Source organism: Penicillium psychrosexuale (genome assembly GCF_028828465.1).
Source record: "Penicillium psychrosexuale strain IBT 29551 chromosome Unknown utg000003l, whole genome shotgun sequence".
Lineage (NCBI taxonomy): Eukaryota > Fungi > Ascomycota > Eurotiomycetes > Eurotiales > Aspergillaceae > Penicillium > Penicillium psychrosexuale.
In genome coordinates this window covers 4,333,207-4,355,214 of record NW_026643188.1, presented here as the reverse complement: position 1 = coordinate 4,355,214, position 22,008 = coordinate 4,333,207, and the positions used below count along the sequence as shown (strand labels likewise).

General features: G+C 50.9%; 11 protein-coding genes across 11 annotated transcripts; 3 read left to right on the top strand and 8 right to left on the bottom strand.

The window, feature by feature from the left end:
* Nucleotides 1-371: 371 nt before the first annotated feature.
* N7518_005501 (DUF803 domain membrane protein) lies at nucleotides 372-2,758 on the bottom strand (the record flags this gene model as incomplete). The annotated part of the gene is made up of 2 exons (XM_057186428.1): nucleotides 372-1,771; nucleotides 1,846-2,758. 2 exons carry the CDS (start codon nucleotides 2,756-2,758, stop codon nucleotides 372-374), a joined length of 2,313 nt encoding a protein of 770 aa, XP_057043198.1.
* Nucleotides 2,759-3,463: 705 nt separating this feature from the next.
* N7518_005500 (WD40 repeat domain-containing protein) lies at nucleotides 3,464-5,218 on the bottom strand (the record flags this gene model as incomplete). The annotated part of the gene is made up of 1 exon (XM_057186427.1): nucleotides 3,464-5,218. The coding sequence occupies one exon, from the start codon at nucleotides 5,216-5,218 to the stop codon at nucleotides 3,464-3,466; it is 1,755 nt and encodes a 584-aa protein (XP_057043197.1).
* Nucleotides 5,219-5,518: 300 nt separating this feature from the next.
* Nucleotides 5,519-7,108, bottom strand: N7518_005499 (proteasome regulatory particle base subunit RPT2; the record flags this gene model as incomplete). Its single annotated transcript, XM_057186426.1, has 4 exons — nucleotides 7,092-7,108; nucleotides 6,959-7,024; nucleotides 5,824-6,895; nucleotides 5,519-5,772 (listed from the first exon to the last, which is right to left on the bottom strand). The coding sequence occupies exons 1-4, from the start codon at nucleotides 7,092-7,094 to the stop codon at nucleotides 5,519-5,521; spliced, it is 1,395 nt and encodes a 464-aa protein (XP_057043196.1). The 5' UTR covers nucleotides 7,095-7,108.
* Nucleotides 7,109-7,851: 743 nt separating this feature from the next.
* Nucleotides 7,852-8,680, top strand: N7518_005498 (E2 ubiquitin-conjugating protein UBC1; the record flags this gene model as incomplete). The annotated part of the gene is made up of 3 exons (XM_057186425.1): nucleotides 7,852-8,112; nucleotides 8,169-8,449; nucleotides 8,509-8,680. 3 exons carry the CDS (start codon nucleotides 7,852-7,854, stop codon nucleotides 8,678-8,680), a joined length of 714 nt encoding a protein of 237 aa, XP_057043195.1.
* Nucleotides 8,681-9,153: 473 nt separating this feature from the next.
* On the top strand, nucleotides 9,154-10,495 carry N7518_005497 (TFIIH complex kinase subunit CCL1; the record flags this gene model as incomplete). Its single annotated transcript, XM_057186424.1, has 2 exons — nucleotides 9,154-9,477; nucleotides 9,545-10,495. The coding sequence occupies 2 exons, from the start codon at nucleotides 9,154-9,156 to the stop codon at nucleotides 10,493-10,495; spliced, it is 1,275 nt and encodes a 424-aa protein (XP_057043194.1).
* Nucleotides 10,496-10,991: 496 nt separating this feature from the next.
* Nucleotides 10,992-11,372, bottom strand: N7518_005496 (uncharacterized protein; the record flags this gene model as incomplete). Its single annotated transcript, XM_057186423.1, has 1 exon — nucleotides 10,992-11,372. The coding sequence occupies one exon, from the start codon at nucleotides 11,370-11,372 to the stop codon at nucleotides 10,992-10,994; it is 381 nt and encodes a 126-aa protein (XP_057043193.1).
* An 845-nt stretch (nucleotides 11,373-12,217) lies between these two features.
* On the bottom strand, nucleotides 12,218-14,106 carry N7518_005495 (ATP-binding cassette family ATPase ARB1; the record flags this gene model as incomplete). The annotated part of the gene is made up of 2 exons (XM_057186422.1): nucleotides 12,218-13,486; nucleotides 13,546-14,106. 2 exons carry the CDS (start codon nucleotides 14,104-14,106, stop codon nucleotides 12,218-12,220), a joined length of 1,830 nt encoding a protein of 609 aa, XP_057043192.1.
* Nucleotides 14,107-14,628: 522 nt separating this feature from the next.
* Nucleotides 14,629-15,563, bottom strand: N7518_005494 (HPP family protein; the record flags this gene model as incomplete). Its single annotated transcript, XM_057186421.1, has 2 exons — nucleotides 14,629-15,198; nucleotides 15,273-15,563. 2 exons carry the CDS (start codon nucleotides 15,561-15,563, stop codon nucleotides 14,629-14,631), a joined length of 861 nt encoding a protein of 286 aa, XP_057043191.1.
* Nucleotides 15,564-16,062: 499 nt separating this feature from the next.
* Nucleotides 16,063-18,679, bottom strand: N7518_005493 (putative NAD binding Rossmann fold oxidoreductase; the record flags this gene model as incomplete). Its single annotated transcript, XM_057186420.1, has 5 exons — nucleotides 16,063-16,493; nucleotides 17,445-17,727; nucleotides 17,796-18,196; nucleotides 18,246-18,341; nucleotides 18,400-18,679. 5 exons carry the CDS (start codon nucleotides 18,677-18,679, stop codon nucleotides 16,063-16,065), a joined length of 1,491 nt encoding a protein of 496 aa, XP_057043190.1.
* Nucleotides 18,680-18,990: 311 nt separating this feature from the next.
* N7518_005492 (O-methyltransferase) lies at nucleotides 18,991-19,913 on the bottom strand (the record flags this gene model as incomplete). Its single annotated transcript, XM_057186419.1, has 3 exons — nucleotides 18,991-19,035; nucleotides 19,090-19,839; nucleotides 19,893-19,913. 3 exons carry the CDS (start codon nucleotides 19,911-19,913, stop codon nucleotides 18,991-18,993), a joined length of 816 nt encoding a protein of 271 aa, XP_057043189.1.
* Nucleotides 19,914-20,528: 615 nt separating this feature from the next.
* N7518_005491 (uncharacterized protein) lies at nucleotides 20,529-21,950 on the top strand (the record flags this gene model as incomplete). Its single annotated transcript, XM_057186418.1, has 1 exon — nucleotides 20,529-21,950. One exon carries the CDS (start codon nucleotides 20,529-20,531, stop codon nucleotides 21,948-21,950), a length of 1,422 nt encoding a protein of 473 aa, XP_057043188.1.
* Between the last annotated feature and the right edge of the window lie 58 nt (nucleotides 21,951-22,008).

Here is a 22,008-nt window from a genome sequence, read left to right as displayed (position 1 = left end):
TTGGCTGCGCCTCTTGGGCGGTGGTACGTGCTGTCAACCTTTTTACCTAGTGGGATGCCCGTTTTCTCCGATAGATACTTCCGGAATAAGATGTGTGGCAGGTGATCAATATGGATAAATTGAACGGATAAAGAGGCTAAAGGTAAAACTGGTGGCCGAGGCCTCCTTCGCGGATGAAATATACAGCGTGAAAAGGAAGAAATACATAAATTCTTAAACATATACCCGCAGTATGCAATGTTAATTACAAGAATATGCCGATAGAAACCTATCGGGAAAAGCGCCAAGGGGAGAGATATCGAGGGAAAAGAGCAAATGTATACAGAGTTCAAGTGAAATGGCCACTAATGAACTGCTCTTATGCCTTAGAGCTAGGAAGTCTCGGTGTCATGATCGCCGGTGTTGTAGTGTGGTTCGGATTGTGTCTCATTCTCTGGTGTTGGAGTTCCAGTGACGGCAACGCTGTCGGCTGTTTGGGTGTTCTGGGGTTTCCGGAGAGCACCACCCAGCCACGCAAGCCCACCATTCCACGAGTCACTCAAGCTGCGAAGATGGGTCACATCTTCCTTGGTGTGTTGTGTTGGTATGTTATTTATTTCCGTCGCGAGATCTCCAGTCTCCGCAGGTCTGTCCGCTAGGGTGGCGGACTGGAGTCGAGCAGTTGCAAGTGAAAGCGCCGCATCACCATGACCTTCAAGGGATGTATCTGCAAAAGCGCCATCGAGTTGGCGCCGACGTCCTAATCTCCGCCTTGGCCGATCCTTGAGAGGACTACCGTCACCACGACGGATAGAATCAGCGACCACCGCGCTGAAGCCACCGGAAAGTGCGGGAAGCAGAGGTCCAGGAGAGAAACGATGAGAGATAGAGTTGCGCAAAGCGCGCCGCGATGTTGTTTCAGGGGGAGCCTCATTGTGGATAGATTGGTTGGCCTGATTTAAAAGCGGGGGTGTTGAAGCACGTCGTACGGCACCGACATTTCCATTGGCTCCTGTTGCTTCTTCGGGGCCAGGTGCAGGAGGGAAACGCAGAAGAACTGTTGAGGATTGCATTGCCTCGTCTTCGTGTCCGGGAGGAGTAACGGGGCGGATATCTGCCCATGGGTTGGACATGCGAGAGGGGGGCCGCAATGGTGAAGTGAAGTCAAACGACGGAGCAGACAGAGGGGATGCACCGGTTAAAGATCCATGAGGCGAAGAGGGCGCGGCAGAAAGAACACCTCTAGGAGTAGACTGATCATCGTCTTCAGCAGTGCCTTGGCTCAATATGGAGCCCCTTGGGGACTGTGGAACGTCATATTGTGCTTCTGTGGAAACGCGTGATGTCTTCGGCTGATGAGCAGGCGGAGACAACTCAATTCTGTCATGGTACCTCTCGCCATTGAGTAAACCAATGGACCCCTCCTCGTCTGATGAAAATGACGACTCATCGTCAGCGCGGACTCTGCCGCTCGTGATGAAGTAAACCCCGAGGAAAGTCAAAAGACATCCACCAACAAATTTTGTTCCGCGTTCGGCCGTCATCGATTCAAAATCACGGTAAAGGACCGCACTTCCGACGATGACAGCGAGAGTGAAGAGAACAAACTGGGTCGGAATCACCTGGGTGGAATCGAAGCGTTGCAGAGCACGATTGATGTAACGAACTTGCATCAACGCACTAAATACAAGGACGAAGACAAGCAGATAGGTAATAGGGAATGTGATAACATGCCACAATGTGCCAGACAGAAGCGAAGAGACACCCTTCGTAGAAAGAGCCGTGTATCCGCCTTTTTTACAAGGTCAGCAACAAGACCAACAAGAAATGAATCCCAAAAGTAGAAATTACTAAATAGAAACGTACCAAATAATGCAACGAGCCCAACATCGATAAGAATCGATCGCGAGCCATACTTGTGACTTGCCCACATGAGACCGATAATCAACGATGTGGTCAATGCTAGATATAGCAGGAACTCCCATCGGGTGATATTCACCCAAATTTCATGAGGTCCAATTTGTTCTTCGGACGACTTAGCACTGAGAACCACAACGACGGCACCAGCAATAGAGACGAGCACGCCCCAGAGATCTCGCTTGCGAAATTGTTCCTTGAGCAAGCATGGCGCAATAATGCAATTCGATATCAAGGCCACAACTCCTAATGGCGAGACAATCGACGCCGGTGCAAAGCCGTAGGCCATGAAATTGCCCATTTCCCCCACAACCATGAGCACGATTCCAACCCACCAGTATGGAGACTTGAGGTAGGATTTGCGAGTTCCGTCTGCACCATCCTTGCTTCCGGTGCTAGTGGTTCTCGAAATCGTACCAATGTTCGTCCCCTCGGTGTCGTCGCCATCACCGTCACGATAAGGTTCAAAATCATTCTGCTCAGAGTCTCGATATTGATTCTGGGACCTCCCCCTCGACCCGAGGGGCGTTCCGTTGTTTCCAAAATTCCCGTTGCGATTCTTATCCTGCTCCCATTCTCTTGCGATCCGAATGTGCGTGTAGCGTTGGATATTGAGAGCTAATGAAATCAAAACATTGCCGCATAACGCCGTGATGATTCCAATCAGCGATGACCATTCATGCATGCCTCCCCCATTATTTCCATCGTGGTCATGAGGAGTTTCTGATGTGGAATTTGATGGCGCAACGAAAAGGTGGTGGATAGAAGAAGTCGCGAATGTGGATGAGCTTGACGGAGAGACAGCCGAAGAAAGAAGACCAGGCAGCAGGCTTGCTACCAGCGACGACTGGTAAGATGCCATCCGTTCTGATGAAATGAGGCGATCCTAGTACTCGAGTACTGTTTATCGCACGCTTTGGCGGGGAAGCCTTTGTTAAGCACCCCTTACACCTCAGCTCTTCGGTGGGTACGGCCGATCAAAACGAACCCCAAGATTCGACGGTGAGCATTTGATCTCAAGTCAAGTCGCAAAAGACGGCATTCTGTTCCGGGTAATCCGGCTTTCTCGCGCGAAGATTATCACGGCGGACAAGGGTACTAGTAATGAGTATGAAGAGGTTTGGTTAGGCGGTAATCTAACAGCGGAGGCCCGCCGCGGAGATAATTGATATGTCAGCACTAAACAAACCCCCGGGCCCTCCGGAGGCTGGGGCCGTTTCCAAAGGCTCCCAACTTGGAAGATGTCATTTGAGACGCGGTGATTTAGCGTTCCACAGCGCAGATACGAATTGAAATAACGTCGAAGGCGAGGTCAAATATCATTGGCAGTTCGGGCGGGCGGTTGGGGATTGTCGGGCTCTTGGGGGACGTCATAGAGCAGCAAAAGAGGGGACAACCCGAATGTAAGGAGTTAGGTGCTTGGATTGGGATTCATATGAAACTACAAGCTGTACTAGGTATTTGTATATTGCATAGGTAGCTTAATTTGAGCCATCGCGACTCAACGACGCTTCCGATACCAAAAGTCGTGGTGAATATAGTACATATCCAAGCAGATCATCGCAGATCATCGCTTTGCTTTCTTCTTTTCCGGTCCTTGATCTTCACCGTCACTCAGTTCCGCGTAGATCGCCTTTGGTTGTGTTTCCTTGTATGCTTTGGTGAATATAGGCTCCTTCTCCGCCTGGTCGGCATATTTCAAGAGTGCTTCACGTGGATCCTCGTCTCGCATGGAACTGAGGGGAATATGCTCGAGGATGTGCTTCTCATCTGGGGTATTTTTGGCAAATGGTGTCTGCATCGGCAAATGCGGTCGTCGAGGGTCCCGAGAGCGACCAGAGGCTGTAAAGCCAACTGTAGGATGACGAGCAGACCTAGTTGCCGAGCTGTAATGCGGAACTCCATTGGAGCCGACGACCACCGAATCACCTGCCAATCCCTGATTCAAGTCCGCGGGCATAGCAATTTCATCGACATGGCGAAGTTTCGGTGCCTTGGACATGACTATCGCTGCGCCCTTCGTGGACATGCTCGGGTTATAGAGGACGTGGGTTTCGGCATTGGCAGAGCCTGTCATAATCTGGTTGAGTTTTTCGTGCCATAGAACAGTAATCAAAGGCGCTCCCGGTGTCACAGGAGTCACGAGCTCTGCCTTGAGAGTAGCGGGGTTGAGGATATGCAGATGGCCGGTTTCAGAACCTGTGATGATATTGGCTGACGAAGGAGAGAACTGAATGTTGGATGTCGGGTAGCGGAAAGATGTCGAGGTATGTGTGACGGTTGTGACTGGAGTCTTGAACTTTCTGGTATCCCAAAGCTTGATAGTATCATCACCACCTCTGGTGATAACAAGCCTTCCATCGGAACTGATATCAAGACCGCTTGTCCATGTATCTTTGACATGAGCATCCCGAATTTCTGCGCTGGGTCTGGTGTATGGGCCATTTCCACTCCACATAGCGAGGCTTCCGTCGAGACCTGCACCTACCAGAATGTCGGCCCCTCCTTGTTTCGGGGAGCCCCATGCGATGGCAGTCATCTTAGTCCGACCAGCGGAGCCAGCTGCCCGCGACTTGTGCACGATCACCTCCTTCTGCGAGCGGCCGACATTGGCATCCCAGATGCGAATTGTGCTGTCGGTTCCAGCAGTGGCGCATATGTTAGGATCAGATGGGTTCCATGCGCCACAAGTAACCTCAGACACATGTCCTTTGGTATGGTGGAGATCTCGTAGATACATATCACCCTTCACAAATTCTGTGAGTATCTCACCATCACGGCTGAGGATTCGTGGCTGCGCAGTGGCAGTCACAGCTAGAACGTAACTTGGGGAGAGCGGATTGAACGCGGCGTAGTGCACGGCGTGGGTGTCCTGGGCAGCCGTCGCTTTCTTGGCTGAAGGATCGACGGACTTGAAGGCGCGGAGTGTGGATGGAGTCATTGAGGCAAAGTCAAATAGTTTCAGTGTGCAATCGGTAGAACCTGTGATTAGTCGGGCCCCCGAGGGGTCCACGGTCATAGTGGTCACGGCACGCTCATGAGCCTTGAGAACAAGCTCATGCGATACGGGAAATTCATCCTCGTCATCATCTGAATCGTCAGAGTCTTCGTCGCTATTATCATCACTGTGTTTTTGCTCATCGTCGCTCCCTCTTGCTTCTGCGCTAGGGGCAATGCTTAGTTCATTGTCCTCTGGTTTCGGAGCCGCAACATCAACACGCTTGGATCGGTCGATCTGGGACTCAACATCAACCGATTTCGCCTGCTTCCCAAAACTGGAGGGAAAGAACTTGTTGAATGCTTCCTCGTCGAATTCATCCATGATTGATTGTGTGAGAAACTTTTGCGACAATGGGGAGAGGCATTTCGACCTGATAATGAGCTTGTTTGCAGTGTTTGCAACTCGCTGATAAGCTTGGCGCAAACAACCTCAAGTACTAGCTACAACGGGCAAATTATGTACTTTCGATGTATGTTTATGAATATATTTAGGGAAATTGCTGGGCAGTAGACCCTTTAGATCGTTCGTTACTCGATTATTACAATACACGAGGGACCTAGCTGAGTACAGGTCTCCAGCGCAAGCACTCCGGCACTCTACCCTCAAAATAATTTCCAGCGTTTACAAGTATAGACCCTCCACAGGACCACCGTCCTGCTTGGTCTTCATGATACGCTCACGAGCAGCCCGGAAATCTTCCATCTGAACCCTCATTCGGCGCTCCCTCAAGGCCATCAAACCGGCTTCGGTACAGATAGCGCGGATGTCGGCACCAGAGAGATCATCCTTCTGATTGATGAACTCCTCGAGATCAACGTCATCACTGAGAGACATCTTCGATGTGTGCAGAGTGAAAATCTTCTTCTTGGTGTTTTCTAGGAATTGTTAGTAAGCTGGCGCAGCAGTAGATATAGGGTATCACTTACGGTCTGGATTCTCGAAGAGAATCTTACGGTCAATACGGCCAGGTCGGATCAAAGCTGGGTCCAGTGTTTCGATCTTGTTGGTGGCCATAATGACCTTCACGTCACCACGATCATCGAATCCATCCAGCTGGTTCAAAAGCTCCAGCATGGTTCGCTGGATTTCTCGCTCACCGCCAGATTGTGAATCGTATCGCTTCGTACCGATAGCGTCAATCTCGTCAATGAACACAATTGATGGGGCATGGTCAGCAGCAACTGAGAAGATCTGGCGAACCAGGCGGGGGCCATCACCCAGATACTTCTGAATCAGCTCACTGCCAACAATGCGGAGGAAGGTTGCGCTAGTCTGGTTGGCAACAGCCTTGGCAAGTAGGGTCTTTCCGGTACCTGGGGCACCGTAAAGAATCACTCCCTTCGGGGGCTTGATACCCATCTCTTCATAAAGCTCGGGGTGTAGCAAGGGCAGCTCCACGGATTCTCTAACTTCCTGGATTTGCTGCTCCAGACCACCAATATCAGCGTATGACTCTGTCGGCGCCTTGTCCAACTTCATAACCGAGACAAGGGGGTCAGACTCCTCCGTCAGTACACCGACGACTGACACTGACTTGTGGTGCAGGAGAATACTGGCACCCGGCTCGAGAAGATCTTTATCGACGAAAGACATGATCGAGACGTAGTACTCAGGGCCGGTGGCACTTGAGACAATAGCATGGTCATCATCAATCAACTCTTCTAAGTTGCCGACGCCCATCGGACTGCCTCGCATGTCATCGACTCGACTCCGCTCATCAGCGTTCCGATCCATCACATCCAAGTCACTACCCCCTCTAGCGGGATCTTGCGTGGCCAGAGCCTTGGCCTTGCGCATGCGTTCCATGTTCTCAACGTACTCTTCTTCTAACAGCAAGTGGTCGTGAACACGCTGCATGCGAAGGTATCGTAGCTTGCATCGCGATGTAGGGTAGATATCGGGGAGCTTGGACGCAGTGCTTGGGCCGGCAGCCTTGCGCTTCTTCTTTCCAAGACGAGTAGTAGGTGGTGGGGGAGGTTCGTATTTGGGCTTCTCCTTCTGATGAAAGAGATATGGTCTTAGCGCTGGTTGTGTAGCAGAGGAAATGAGTTAGAAACATACCTTCTTATCCTTGTCATCGCCTCCAGGGCCTCCAGGGCCGCCGCCCAGATTAGACTGCTGTTGACCCTAGTTTTAAATGTTAGAATGTAAATCGAGATAACCTCCCAAAGGATGGCAAGACAGGAACACTCACCATGTTTGTCAGCCACCGAGATGGAGACTATCAGAATCCCTGGTGTGAAGTTGCAAATGTAATCAAAGCTGGGTGAATCCCGAGCCTTGGTATTAAATGATGTGAAAGACGAGTTGAAAGGGATGGATTGTCAATGCAGATGTGGTGGTATCGCCGGAGGCCAGGACGCTGGGCGAGCTGGAAGCTGTTAGGCCCACACGTGACTATTTAGACCTCAGGCCGCCACTGCGTCATCCACGCCTTGCTGCCTTAACGCCTGTCTTAGTTATCGGCTTCCAAGGTTGTACCTCCGACATTCTCGAAGACAATCGAAGAAATTTATATTCCACCGAGGTTCTATACTGAGGTTTACCTCACACAACCTAGGCTTAAGACTCGTGTTTTCTGTCGAGGTATATATCTCAGGTATATCTAAGGTGCATAAAACAGGTGACAGGTGACAGTGTTTGAGCTCATCCCTCATACTGATTCCCTGTATAGTTCCCCTCCTTTGGTGAGATCCTCGTTTATCTTATTGCTTTCAATTCCCTAGAGGATTTCATACTCCATGTGTGATGCTCTCTACTTGATCTGAAACCCTCCTAACACTATCCTACTATTAGCCCCACTCTGTTCTCCTCTCCACGGCAGCTTCCACGCTCTTGTGCAGTCTTTGGCAAGACGGAAATAGATCTATTTGTCTCCACAATTTACACACAAAGTGGTTTATCTTTCAACATCTCCTGTTTGACCTCTTTCTGAAACTAGTCCTCGAATCGCCATGGCTAGCAATCGTATGCGTCGCATTGGAAAAGAGATTGCGGACATTCACGCCGATGTCCACTCTCACATAAAGGCGGAGCCATTTGGCAACCTGGACGATCTCACTCACCTAAGGGGGTCATTTCCAGGGCCACCAGGTACCCCGTATGAAGGTGGCATCTACGATATCGATATCAAAATCCCAACGGACTATCCTTTCCGACCACCTACCATGAAGTTTGAGACCAAAGTGTGGCATCCAAATGTCAGCAGTCAAACGGTCAGTGCCCTTATAATATAAATATGAGAGAATTTGGGATCTGATAGGCAATGTAGGGCGCAATCTGCCTCGACACACTTTCCAGTGCTTGGTCACCAGTTCTGACTATCAAGTCCGCTCTGCTTTCACTGCAGTCTTTGCTCAGCACTCCCGAGCCCAAAGATCCCCAAGATGCTGAAGTGGCTAATATGCTTCTCAAGTCACCCAAGGAATTTGAGCGTGTTGCACGCGACTGGGCAGTCCTCTATGCTGGAGCTCCCGTGCGTAGTGCTGACAATGGAAGCGGATCAAGCCTAGATGACACTCGGCAAGCAACTAGCGAAGATAGTCTCGCAAAGTGAGTCGTTCTTCTACCATTCATTGGGTATCCTGCTGACTATTATCTAATATCTATAGATATGATGGGTACAACAAGAATTTAATCGACCGTTTCTCCAGCATGGGCTTCGACGTTGATCGTGTTGTGGCTGCTTTCCGATATGTCGGTGCCGAAAGACGGGGAGGTCAAGACTATGAGTTGGAAGAAGGTCGTATGGGTGATATTGCTGCCCGACTTCTTGGTGAGTGATGTATATTCTGGTTCCTGGGGTGAACTCGGGATGAAATGAGGCAGAAAGCACATATGGAATATGAATGAATTGCATGAATGAATTGCATGGGCGGATTGCATTGGGTGGCTTATGCATGTCAAATATATGTTACATAGCTTTTAATTGATATCCAAACCAATAAAATAAGTAAAAGACTAGAAAACAATCTAATGATTTGACGTCCCTTCGGCAGAGCTCTAGGGCTGCCCAGGTGAAGTGAGGGTTGGTCTTATCGATAAGCACCAGCCTCGAACCTCCTCGGATGAAACCAAGTGGATTAATTGCTGAGCTCCTTGAGGATCGTCAAATACTTATTCTCATACCTAAAACGGCCCTTCAACTTACGCCTATTCCTTCTCGAAATTTCAAACCAGCCGGCCGTTATCTCCGCCGAACAATAAACCTCGAAAGGTTTCTTTGATTCTTCCAACAAGACGAGAGCACTAACACAATGATTGAAGATGACATCTACCGCGCCTCGTCCCAGTACCGCCTGTGGTCATACACCGAGCCATCTCTGCAATCTCTCAGAGCTACGACAAATGCCGTTGCTAGCGAGCGCGTGCGCGCCGCTTTGCACAGATCGCGCGGGACTCATCAGTCGAGCGCATCCTCCGCGGCGGGAACACCACTACCGGAAAACAATACGGAAACCAAGAATAAAGATGTAGAATGTTTGACACCGGAGGAGGAGCTCGTTCTCGTGCGTTATTACTGCGAGAAGACGCTAGAGCTGGGAGAGACATACAAGCCACCAATCCCGACAATGGTCCGGGTACGTTACGCTCTTCATAAGTACAAATAAGCTTGAGAAGCTGACTTTTCTCATTCTACGCATACAGGCCACCGCGATCCAATACCTTCGCCGCTTCTACCTAACCAATTCACCCATGACATACCATCCAAAGTCGATCATGGCGTGTGCGCTCTTCGTCGCGACGAAAACCGATAATTACTATATATCTCTTCGACAATTTGCAGATGGAATTCCTGGTGACACAAAGACAGAGGACGTCATCGCACCGGAATTCCTGCTTATGCAGGGACTGCGTTTCACCTTTGATGTACGGCATCCGTTCCGGGGACTGGAAGGCGGCGTCATGGAACTACAAGCCATCGCGGAAGGCCAAGGACAACCGGCCCCCCATCTACCATATGAGACCGCGGAAGATCTCCAACAAGGATTGCTGTCCATCGCACCTCCTCCCGTCCCATCATCCTCAATGTCAGATCGAATCGCTCGAGCCCACGGCACAACTCGTGAGCTGCTGAAATCCGCTGCGCAGATGACGGACGCCTACTTCTTGTACACACCATCCCAGATCTGGTTCTCCGCCTTCTTACTGGCGGATCGTCCCCTAGCAGAGTTTTTGCTGGATGTCAAACTCGGTGGTCCTGTCACAGCCACAATCCCTGCCCCCGAAACAGACGAAAATGGCCTGGTGAACCCTCTATACGAAATCCGCTCCAAGCTGCATCACGTCTTGACTGAGTGCTCTGCTCTACTCCAATCATACACGCCTCTCTCCTCCGACCCCGCGCAAATGAAGAGCCTCAAGCGCATCGCAAAGAAACTATATCATTGCCAGAACCCCGAGAAGGTGAATCTGGCTGCAACTCAGAAACGGGAATCAACCCAGCCATCTTCCGCTGTTCAAAGTGACACTGGAATAGTCAACTCCGAGAGCGAAACAGAACGCCTAGCGAAAAAGCGGAAATTAGAACAAGGACAGGCTGTCCGTCAGGAAGATGATGTTTTTGGTCCGGAGTTGGTCACTCAGCGAACCAAGTAATTGACATGCAAGCCATTGAACCCAAAGACACGGATGTTTAATATCAAATATCAGAACGGACGCACTTATATATGCACCAACCGTCGGACACGATAATACATTTCCAAATTCCAGGTCCGAGTTGCAGCCAGTAGATCTCTTGGTCTATACAGACCTAAAACCTCGAAGTCTCAAACCTGGAAAGGGCACAGTTGCATCCCTGCCATCATCGCACAGAAACACTCCAAATTGGCTCAGGTTTATTTTGCTCCGATCCGGCATGGGAAACAAAATTCAATTCTGCCTTTCGATATGCAATGGATGCGACATCAATGGTTGTAATCGACGCTACGTATTACCTTCCGTAGAACTACAACGACATTGAACCCCATCAGTCCTGTGATTATACTATTAGTGCCATTCTTTCTACCAGACCTCAAACATGAAAACTCCCATTATACAAAACCTACACAAACCAAGCACGATAAAACACACATATAAATAAAATAAAATCCATTCAAAAGGGTAACGAATCCAAAATCTCCGCCAAAAGCTCCGCAATCAACTGAGGCGGCGTCTGACCACCAGCAAGCTCATCCTTAAGAACAGCCAATTCCCACTTAATCTGAAAGCAAATCTCCTTAATAGGAAGCGAGCCCCAACGAACACGCACGCGGTTATGATCTCGGACACCGAACTCGCCGACCTCGCCCAGGAACCCGATCTGCATGACTCGCTCGCCGAGCTCGTCTAGCCGTGTCGGGATCTCTTCCATGTCTAGGCTGGGAGATGGGCAGAGGAGGACGAATACCTGGCACTGCAGCTTGTGGGCGAAGGCTTCGCAGGCTTGTGTGTAGATCTCTCGGAAATTATGCGGGTGCACGCGAGATCCGTCCATTGTGCTCATGGGTGCGTGGGTGGGTTTCTGGTGGTGGGTTAATTTGTTAGGGCTTACCTAGATATGGCTGTGGATGTCGCTGTGGAGAATGAGATTATAGATGGGATGAGATTGTGGAGAGACCCGGGGGTATTTATATATGTATGTTCTGTTAGTGGTGACTTGGGTTTAGTTCTTTGTTTTAGATAGAGAGAGAAACAAGAAGATGAAGAAGACAATGAGGTACTATGATCATTGTTGATGTTCTTTGTTTCTCGGGCATCGTCATGGTGTATTCTATTAGTGTTGGGATAAGAATAACTAGAAAGAGAAGAAAGGCATTGTCAATTAGCGAACTAGTCCCGGCCGATGCTCAGAGTCACGACACTGCTGACGGGGAAGATATCTAGACAAGTCATGGAAACATCGAAAGTATCAAGAGGAAGCATGTCATATATACAAGTAGCGCCATACGATATAGTAACTGGCATCCCTTATATTCACCTCGGAAAAGAGGACTAGACACTCTATCAAGGATACATAAGACAAAGAAACAGACGGATCGAATCAGGGGTAATGAGTTCATGATAGCAATAAACGCAAAAGTCCAATCCTCCATAACCCAAAGTCTATTCGGAAAAGGGGGGAAGGACAAACGATCTAACGGACAAAAAGAAATTAAATGAAAACCATCCCAATCCAAGGAACTTTTTGTTGGAGTGTCCCTGTTTGCGGGATCCAAACTTTTAGTGCCACGATGTGGGCATTTGTATTCCTTCAGTTCTCGTCTAGCATTTCGTCGTCATCAATAGGGGAAAAAAAGAAGTTGAAAAAAGTTGAACAAGCAAAGAGAATCAATAAAGCCCTTAAACGGCACCGGCAGACAACATCTTGTTACGGAGGTGGTTCTTGTAGTCACCGATGGAGCCGTCCCAGCGGCGGATAGTCTTGTCCTCACAGACCATGATGTCCTTGGCAATCTTATCGAGGAGACGGAAATCGTGGGAGACGACAACGACACCACCGCTGTAGGCGTTGATGGCATCGGCCAATGAGTCAATGGTGGGAATATCGAGACCGTTGGTAGGCTCGTCCAGCAGAATCATGTTGGGGGACTCGATGGCAAGAAGAGCGAAGACAATACGAGACTTCTGACCCTCAGACAGGGTACCCATGAGGGCAGTCTGGCCCTCACCGCTCAGACCGTAGCGGCCGAGCTGCTGGCGCCAGTACTGGTAGTCTTGGGACTTCTCGGGGAAACGGTCACGGACGAACTCCAGGGAGGACTTGGTAAGATCAAGCTGCTCGGAGGAGTGCTGGCTGTAGACACCGAGCTTCAAGTGAGTGTGACGGGAGACACGGCCACCGATGGGGCTGAGCTTGCCGGTCATGAGACGGAGCAGGGTAGACTTGCCGACACCGTTGGGGCCGACCAGGGCGGTACGGGAGTCCATGTCAACACCGAGGTCGAGGTGCTCGTACAGAGTGTCCTCCCACTTACCGGAGTAAGAGAAGCTGACATCGTCGAAAGAGAGAACTGGGGGAGGAAGCTTCTCAACATCGGCGAAGCGGAAGGTGAAGACACGGTCGGCGACGACGGGCTGAATGAATCCATCGGCCTCCATCTTGTCGAGAATCTTCTGGCGAGACTTGGCTTGACGCACCAAGTTGGCGTAGGTACCAGCGGAAGCAATGAACTTCTTGATGTGCTGGATTTCTTCCTGCTGCTTGGTGTAGGCCTTGGCCTGGTTGGTCTCCTGCTCGCTACGGGTCTTGTGGTACGAATCGTAGTTACCACCGTAGTAGAGGAGCTTCTGGCCACGCATGTCGAGCATGGTGGTGCAGACACCGTTCAGGAAATCCATGGAGTGAGAGACCAGGATCAAAGTACGATCCCACTTCTTCAGGTACTCTTCCAGCCACACGCAAGCTTCCAAATCCAAATGGGCAGTGGGGTCATCAAGCAAGAGCAAAGAGGGCTTGACGAACAGGGCCTTGGCGAGGGCCACACGCATACGCCAACCACCGGACATGTCCTTGGTCTTCTTGTTGATGGTATACTTGTTGAAGCCGAGACCGGTCAAAATGAGAGAGGCACGAACGTGGAAGGTAGAAGGATCCATCTTGTCCATGCGCTGTATGAGAGTTAGTTTCCGTTCTGGATCCAAGGAGAGTAAAACTTGAAAATACATACGTCGTATAGGTCTTCAAGGATAGGGTTATCGGGGCCAGATTCCTCAAGAACCTCCTCGGCCTTCTTCTCCATATCCTCCAACTGGCGTTCGGCCTCGCGGACAACCCAGTCAAGGGCACCGAAGTCGGTGGGGGGTGCACCCTCGTTCAGAAGGTAGATATCGATGTGCTCAGGAACGGGGAACTCGCGGGCAGCAATAGACTTGAGGATAGTAGACTTTCCGCAACCGTTCTCACCGAGGAGACCGTAGCGACGGCCGAAGGTCAACTCGAGGGTGGAATCGGTGACCAGGACCTTTCCGTGGAACACAAGGGAGCAAGAGGTGATCTTAACGTCGCGAGAGGCGGGCAGAGATGACAGCACACCGGTGGTGACACGATCGGACATACCGTGCTTATCCATCTGGGCTGTGAGCTTATCAACGGCGGACTGATCCTTAGTGGCAGGCGCATCCTCGACGATTGGGTTTCCGTGGGCATCGAGCTCGACCTTGGTGACCTTCTTGGGCTTCTTCTCGTCGGCACGCTTGGCCATGCGGGCAGCCTTCGAGGCGGAAACCATGGTTGCGGGTGTGACGGTATAAAAAAGGGGGTTTTAAAAATGAAATAAGGGACGACGGGGAGGTAAAGGGAGGGAAAGGAGAAAGGATGACAATGCAAAAAGAGATTGAAGAGAAATGCAAAAAGGCTGAGTGGATCGTCTGGCGGGGCGGACAGAAATGGAGGGGCGTCGAGCAGTGGAGTTGGTGGTTTGCCCTTATCGATAGAATCCTATCGATTGTCAGTCGAGAAAAGGGAGAAAAGAGGAAATTGGGAGTCGAACGAACCTGTTCTCACTTTATAAGTTTAATTATTTGGCCGAGAAGAGTGAGTTGGCAAGTTCAAGGATTTCACGGACGTTTGAACAAAAAAAAAATCCATCGGTGGGCCGCTGGGATAAGTCAGTTCTGATTGGGAGAGACGTCACCGCGGTTGGTGCCTGAGGTGTCGATTTGCCACTTTTGATTTGTGTGAAACAGGGCCCTGGGGAGGGCTTACATTTAGAGAGATTACATGCAGCTGAGATTTGATATGTATGGTCCCCTCAAAGCCTTCTACGGATCCTCTCCAACACTTCCTCCTCCTCGGCAGAGAGCAATATCCCATCAGGCACCGAAACTTCACTCTGTTCTACTACCAATCGCCGAGGAACACCCGTCAGACTATCTTCACTAGGTGTCTCGAGTCTTTCCTTTTGACTAGCCTTTTCCACATCCCCCCGAGGCGAGAGAGGATATGACGTCCACCAGTACAGCGGATATTGACGCTGCACATTGTTAATGACCACGGCCGCAGCCTGCATAAGCGCGACTCCGAGCAACACAACCGGGAACAGAAACCAGCCCAGAGCAATAGTCTGAGACTGCGTCACTGCCAGAAGAGCAGTCGCACCCGCCGGCGGGTGCATAGTATTGGTGAGGAGCATGGCAGCCGTGGTAAGAGCGCAAGCAAGAGCGCCCCCAAGCTCGGTATACGCCTCAGCACGCGGGTCCAAGGCGAACAACTTTGATATCCCGACCCCGAAGAAACAAGCGATCACCTGGCTCAGGATTGCATTGCGTGGTTGCGCCAAGGGCGAGTTAATCGTACCGAATTCAATAACCGCCGCTGCACCCTATCATCAAAGAAGCTTCGAGTCAGCCCTGGATTGTTCTTGTTCCACTACTCTCGCGTTAGACCATAACGCACAAAACTGCCAAGAATCGTTGTCGCATCGTGCGCTTTGAAAGAAGGAACCCGTTTCGAAACAGATGCCACCAAAGCCACCCCGCAAAACGCTCCAATCGATGCCCACAAGGCGACCACGATATTGCCCACTGGCTTGGGTGGTCTATCCCGATATCCCAGCATATATGCAACAGGTCTTGGCACGAGATGCCATCGTGGCGCCGGCACAAACGGATTCAGATACCGATCGATATCGAAATTCCAGGTCATCGGGCGGGATAGCGTCACCGGTTCACGCGGGGATGTCGCCATGCTTGATTTCTGCGATGGGCACAATTTGCTCTAGGCTCTGGTGGGTTTCACCAAATCCCATAAACGCATCTCGATGTTGGATTCACCCCTGTCGGGAATAGAAAGGAAGAACCCCTATCCGCCGCATACCGCTATCCCTTAGTGAGAAATACCCCCTGCGGTCTAAAATGCAACCTTTCTTCCTTTCTCCGCGGATATCGAGTCTCCCAAGGTCGATGCCAGGTCTAATTTCTTGTCCACTTAGTGGATTTGCATTTGGTAACATAAACTACTATTTGGGACTAGCGGCTTGGCATATCGTCATTATCCGATCTTCGTACAAGACAAGACTTAGAGCTATTCTTCGTCTCAACGCAACTGAAATTGACCATCACTGAGGTAAAATAATGCAAATGACTGCCTTAAATCTATCCCACCCAGCTATTGCGATATACGCCCAGAGCACCCATCTATACTAAAGAATAGAGATACGTCTTCCAGGGTATCATAAAGAAAACAATCAAATCTCACCCCCAACATCCCTCAAACACTCCTCTCCCTCCCCTATAACCAATGGCAACCCCACACACCAAGCCCGCGGATACTCCATCCCCCACTTCGCCATCAGCGCCCTAAGATCCGCCTCATGACCAGGGACAACATTAACAAAAACCCGATCACCATGCGACCTAGGCTCAGAATGCACCGCGCCATCGTCCTCGCCAACACGGAAGAAAACACACTCCCCTGCCGACGCCTGCACAACCCCGTGTCCACCCAGCTCAACGACCAGCCGTGCCCGCACCGACTCCGCCGCCATGGCGCACCCGACGCAGCGCACGGAGACACAGATGTGGTCTGGGTCTGCGGCGCGGGCGGCTGTTTTGGCGGCTTGTTGCGTGATGCGGGCTAGGCGGTTCGTCGCCGGTGGGATGAACAGGGTTCCGGGGCCTAGGAGGGTTGTTGTGAGTTTCCAGTTTGTTGGGGCGGGGCTTGTAGAGGGGATTTGGGCGGTTGGAGATGTGGGACGTGGGCGATCGTGATGCTTGATTCGTGGCTTAGAGGGTAATACTCGGGGTTGGAGTTTTTGGTTCTTTGTTGGTCCTGTCCAGGGCGATTTGAGTAGATTAGCGATTGGGGAGAAGAGCGATTCACGTCTTGAATGGTTTCTTGGTTGGAGGGGGAGAAGAATAAATCGTCCGTGTGCCAGCGTGGGGTATCGAATTCGTCCGAGCTTTTGCTTGCTCTGATGGTGAGCCAGTAGTGGGATTGGTTGTTTTTGGCCAGGAATTCGTGGACATATGCCAGGAAGGAGAATAAGGAGGGCAATATTGAGCCGTTGATTGTGGCATCTGCCCAGGTGGTAAAGGATGATGGCAGGCTATATGGCTCAAGGGTCAAGAGGGGTCCGCAGTAAGTCCATGAGGACGAAGTGTTGAGGGTAATTGGATCATCTGGTAGTAGTTCTTGAGACTCGGATGGATGTTTGGGATATGGGAAGAATCGAAACTCTGGTAGTGATTTGACGTCCATCACAATATCTCTTAGCCCAAGATTCAATCCTTCAGGGACAAGTTGGAAGCTTCCCGTTCGAAGAGAAAATCTGCTCAGACCCCTCGTGCAGACCATGTGACGGTGCGCATCCAGGCCCCTTGTTAGGCAGCAACATGAACATGAACATGAACATGTATATCTAAACGAAGACGAATTATTAGACATCGACAGTTTTGGCTGTCGAGATGCTTTGCGTAACGCTAATTATTTAGTTTCCGACTGCAAGGGTATTCATGGTGTGTATTGGAGTCAAAGAACTATATCCAAGATTCACTGTATATTCAAGGTTGCCTTTATCGAGTATATCATAATCATTATTTGCATAAACAGCTTAGACGTCCAAAGTACGTCCAACGCTGGAACTCTCACGAGCCAACTCGATCAAACGAATGACCTGAGCAGCCTCCGCGCCGCTAGCAGGAAGGTCACCCTCGCCACCAAGAGCGCGAACAAGCTTGCGGTAGTACTCGGTGTAAGTGGGGGGCTCGACGGTGGGAACCACCTCCTTAACGGGGTTGCCATCCTTGATAGTTGTCAGAGTACCGTAACGCTCACTGGGCTCACGGCCGTATCCCTTATCCTGGGGCTTGATGCCGGCCTTGAGCTGATCTTCTTGGATATCGAGGTGGTACTATACAATTGAGTCAGCCTTAACATTTCATTACATCGCAGTGATCTACGCAAGTAGATTGCTCTCACCTTCTTGAAGCTACCCTGGGTACCGCGCACCCAGAAGCGCAGCTGCTCTTCTTCGGGGCTGACCACAGTCGCCTTGGCGGTAACCATACTGCCGTTGGCATAGTGCAGCAGAACGGTGAAGGAGTCCTCGTATGAAGTCGTGTTGTGCTCCCGGGCGGAGCCAATGAAAGCGGTCACTCGCGCGGGCAGCCCGAGCAGGTGCACGACCTGATCCAGGAGGTGGGTTCCAAGGTCATAGATCGCCGAGCCACCAGGGATGACCTTGTTCTTCCATGAGGTAGAGTTAGCCGGCTCCTCGGGACGGTGACGGTCGAAGTGGGTTTCAAACTCGGAGATGCGGCCGAATGAGCCGTTCTTGACGAGCTTGGAGAGGGTAACGTAGTCGGCATCGAAGCGGCGATCTAGGCAGGTATTAGTAGAGGTTTGGATAAGCTAGGTGACGGGACATACTCTGGTACACGGCAAGCTGTTTGTTGTTCTTCTTCGCAAGGGCGACAAGTTCATCCGCCTCCTTGGAAGTGGGGGTGAAGGGCTTCTCGCAGACGACTGATTATTCCAAGTTAGTATCTATAGCAACTGATATCCGGGATTTCTGGGGATTTACCGTGCTTGCCAGCCTCTAACGCCAGCTTGGACAGTGCGAAGTGAGAGTCGGGGGCAGTGGTGATGATCACCACGTCGACTGCGGGGTCCTGGACCATCTCCTCAGCGCTACGGTACGACTTCACACCGGGGTGGTCCTTCTCGGCATCGTCATCCTGCTTCGGTGTGCGCTGGACAACTGCGTAGAGCTTGAGCTCGGGAACCTCCGTCACGAAGGGAATGTGGAAGATCTTCGCGCTGAAGCCGTAGCCGACAATACCGACGTTATAAGTCTTAGCCATGATGAGATATCGATTGTGATTCAATTGAGGGGTAATCAGTGGGTATCGAGACCCTTTTATAGGGCCCCCCGGAATTCATTCAGCGGAGACATGGGAAGGTCCTGGCGGCAACGGGTGGGGTTCACCGGTTCCGTGGGGTACCGGTTCCGGTGGGGTGGGTAATGGCCGACTGTACAACTTTCTACTCGGAGCACTCTGCGCCTGTTTGATAATAATATGGAGTCCACGGGTACTCCGTATTCTTCTTCTATTCTTGACATCTTGGCTTCTGCCCCTCTATCATCCCACTTGCGTCATTGGCTATGCGCCATCTAAGCCTCTTGCACCCCCACGCACCTCGTAACCTCGACAGCATCCTGTTACCCTTGGAGTTAGCGACGGAAATTTCTCGGGGAATCATGCAAACATACCCGCAATCCCTCGGGTTGGCATAGCTGGCTCTCATATATTAAGTTCGGGTTCCCGACAAACTGGAAAGTCGGCACGTCATCTTTACCCACAAAGGACTCTACCGTGCGTTCGGCCATCCCGGTAGTGTTATATGCCTGCGCAGGCCCGGCCTTCGCCGCTTCACGCTTCTGTTCCACCGTGCTACGGACGTATTCCAGATATGGTGGGTTGCCCGGGTGGATGACATTGTCAGCAGCGAGCACTGAACCCGGCAAGATAGCCCCGAAGTGCTCACACAGCTTGAGGTCTGTGGTGTACGCCGGTTTGTAATGATCGATGAAGAGAAGCTCCACTTTCTTCACCTCGCCCGAGGTGAGTAGTTTGTGCAGCGACTTGTCGCTTCGACCGACGATGATACGCACGAAGTCACGCAGTCCAGCTAGCTCGATGAGCATATTGGCAATTGCGGCGAACTCTGGGTTCAGTTCTAGACTCAGATAGCGTTCGCCACCGTTTCGACGGACAGCGTCGCCGAATAGAATCGCAGAGTACCCCACGTAACAGCCGAGCTCGATCATAGTCTTTGGCTTGAGTTCATCGATGAGTTTGGTGACGACTTTTCCCTTCTCGGCGCCGACGTTCATAAAATGGTAGTTTTTCTCAAACTCGTGAATCAGATCTAGGACCTTTTGGGGATGGCCCCGGATTTCATCCAGATTTGGCTGTTCATAGATGTAATGCAGGAGCTTCAGCTCCTTGCCGGCGTCGCTCTAGATTATGGGTTAGCGTTCATTTCTCAATCAAATCAAAACGCAATTCCTACCGCGGGACCTGGTTGAGACATGACGTGCAGTTAACTAGATGGAATCTGATAAATAATCCATTCCATGCGGATATGCGACCTTATAAACGGCCTCGGGGATAACTGGAATACTTCGGAGACAGGCAGTAAATCCGAGTCGGACCACGCCAATTCACCATTCACCAGTCGATGGCGTTACCCTTTCAGGCCAAGCTCATGCACCTCGGAGGTATCCCTTCAGGGAATCAGCGCCGAGACGACTGGGAAATGATCGGAAACCTGATCCCACGTTGATCGCATGTGATTGCCGGACATCATGCGGTTAGACCCGAGACGCACGTTACCTACATGCATATATGTACATGTAGGTTGCTCTGGGTCAATTCATACAGAGATCTTGATATTCTACAGATTTGCTACGGGTCTTGAGCTATTTAAGTGCTGGAATATTGAACGCGAAAAATGCATCGTCACACGGCACTAGATCTGCAGCCCAACCCCCCCCTTCACGGGCCTTCAGTGGTGCCAACCCCTCCAACTGACAGTTCCACAATTTGCCAGCGACGACGCCTTGCCAGCGATAATGCCCTACTATAAGTACTCGAAGCTGCTCATTCGAGGTCCATAATCCTCGATATTATTGTACACAGACTCAGCATGTCGATTAAATCTGCCAAAGCTTTAGCCTTATCGGGTACTATGTCACGAGTATTCTGGCATATCCTTCGAGTATGCCTTTCATTGTCGCTGTTATTTGTCGATAACATCATTCTCGCGGTCGCGGTATTGATAGCCTATCTCCGGCCAGTCACTCGACGTTCAAAGAACTTTTCCCCGAAAACAGTCCTTATCACGGGCATAGGGACAGCCCACGGTCTGACTATGGCAAGGTCTTGGGCTCTAGAAGGCCATCGCGTGGTTGGAGCCGATATTACAGACCTGGACCTGCCCGTACGCTCCGGTGGGAGCATGTCCAAGGCTCTGGTGGCATTTTACCGGATTCCCAAGGACCACTACATGTCCCGGGTCGCCGACATTATCCACCGCGAAAATGTCGACATATGGATTCCATGTTCGCCCAAGGCATCCCCCGTGGAAAATGCGATGGTCCGACAGCTCATTGAGGGTTACACTAGCTGCACGTGCATCACTTTCGACGTCACCTGCGCAATTCGCTTCGGCCATCCTGATTCTTTCAGGCAGTATCTGATCGAGAAAGGCCTTCCAGTGCTTGAGCATCACAGGGTTCAATCGCGCGACTCTGTGCACAAGATATTGCACCGGTCGCCTTCCAAGGCCTATCATATCTCACGAGCAAGCCCATCTGCGAGTGAGAAGGCTATACTGTTGCCGAGCACTACGCTGAGCAAAACATACTCGGCGATCAGCGAGATCCAGATCTCCAAGGACCAGCCTTGGATTCTGCAGCAACAATCTCGTCTTGGAGAGCTATTCGCAGACCTACTGATTGTGCGTGGCCACGTTCAAGCCATTAGAGTTCGGTTTTCGGATTCTGGTCCGTTTACGTGGGGTACATCGCGTTTGGACAAGGCTCTGGCCGCTTCGATCCATAGCCTCATGCAGAAATTGGTAACCAAAGGTGATGTTCGTTTGACGGGCCATCTCTGCGTCAGACTCATGGTCGATGAAGAGTTTGAGGCACATTCTGTCCGACACGCTATCTACATCGCCGGCTGTACACTTGGAGCCAGACCTGTGGATCATCCGCTGTACAATGTACCTTGCCCCGTTTCAGGGTATCTATCTGTGCTTCCTTCCAATCGGGTCGATACATCCAATGTCACAGCCACACTGTCATCAACCGATTCAGCGCCAGCATTTGCCCGAGCCGCCATTATTCCTGCTGCTTTCATGAAGTTTCCGGTCTTTCGCATGGCACTCACAGCTCTGGAAGTTGCAGAGGTAGAACTAGTGCAGCTGCTGTTCTGGAAGGATCCGCTGTTCTCTTTGCTTGATCCGGTTCCCTGGTGGTGGCATGTACATGTCTATCAACCATTGCGAGAGATCTGGGTGTTGATAAAACGAACACGAGAGGCGGGATTGACGGATTTGGCTTGATTTTCCTTTTTTATGTATGTTAACATGAGTATACGAGAAACGAGACTATGATGTAAAG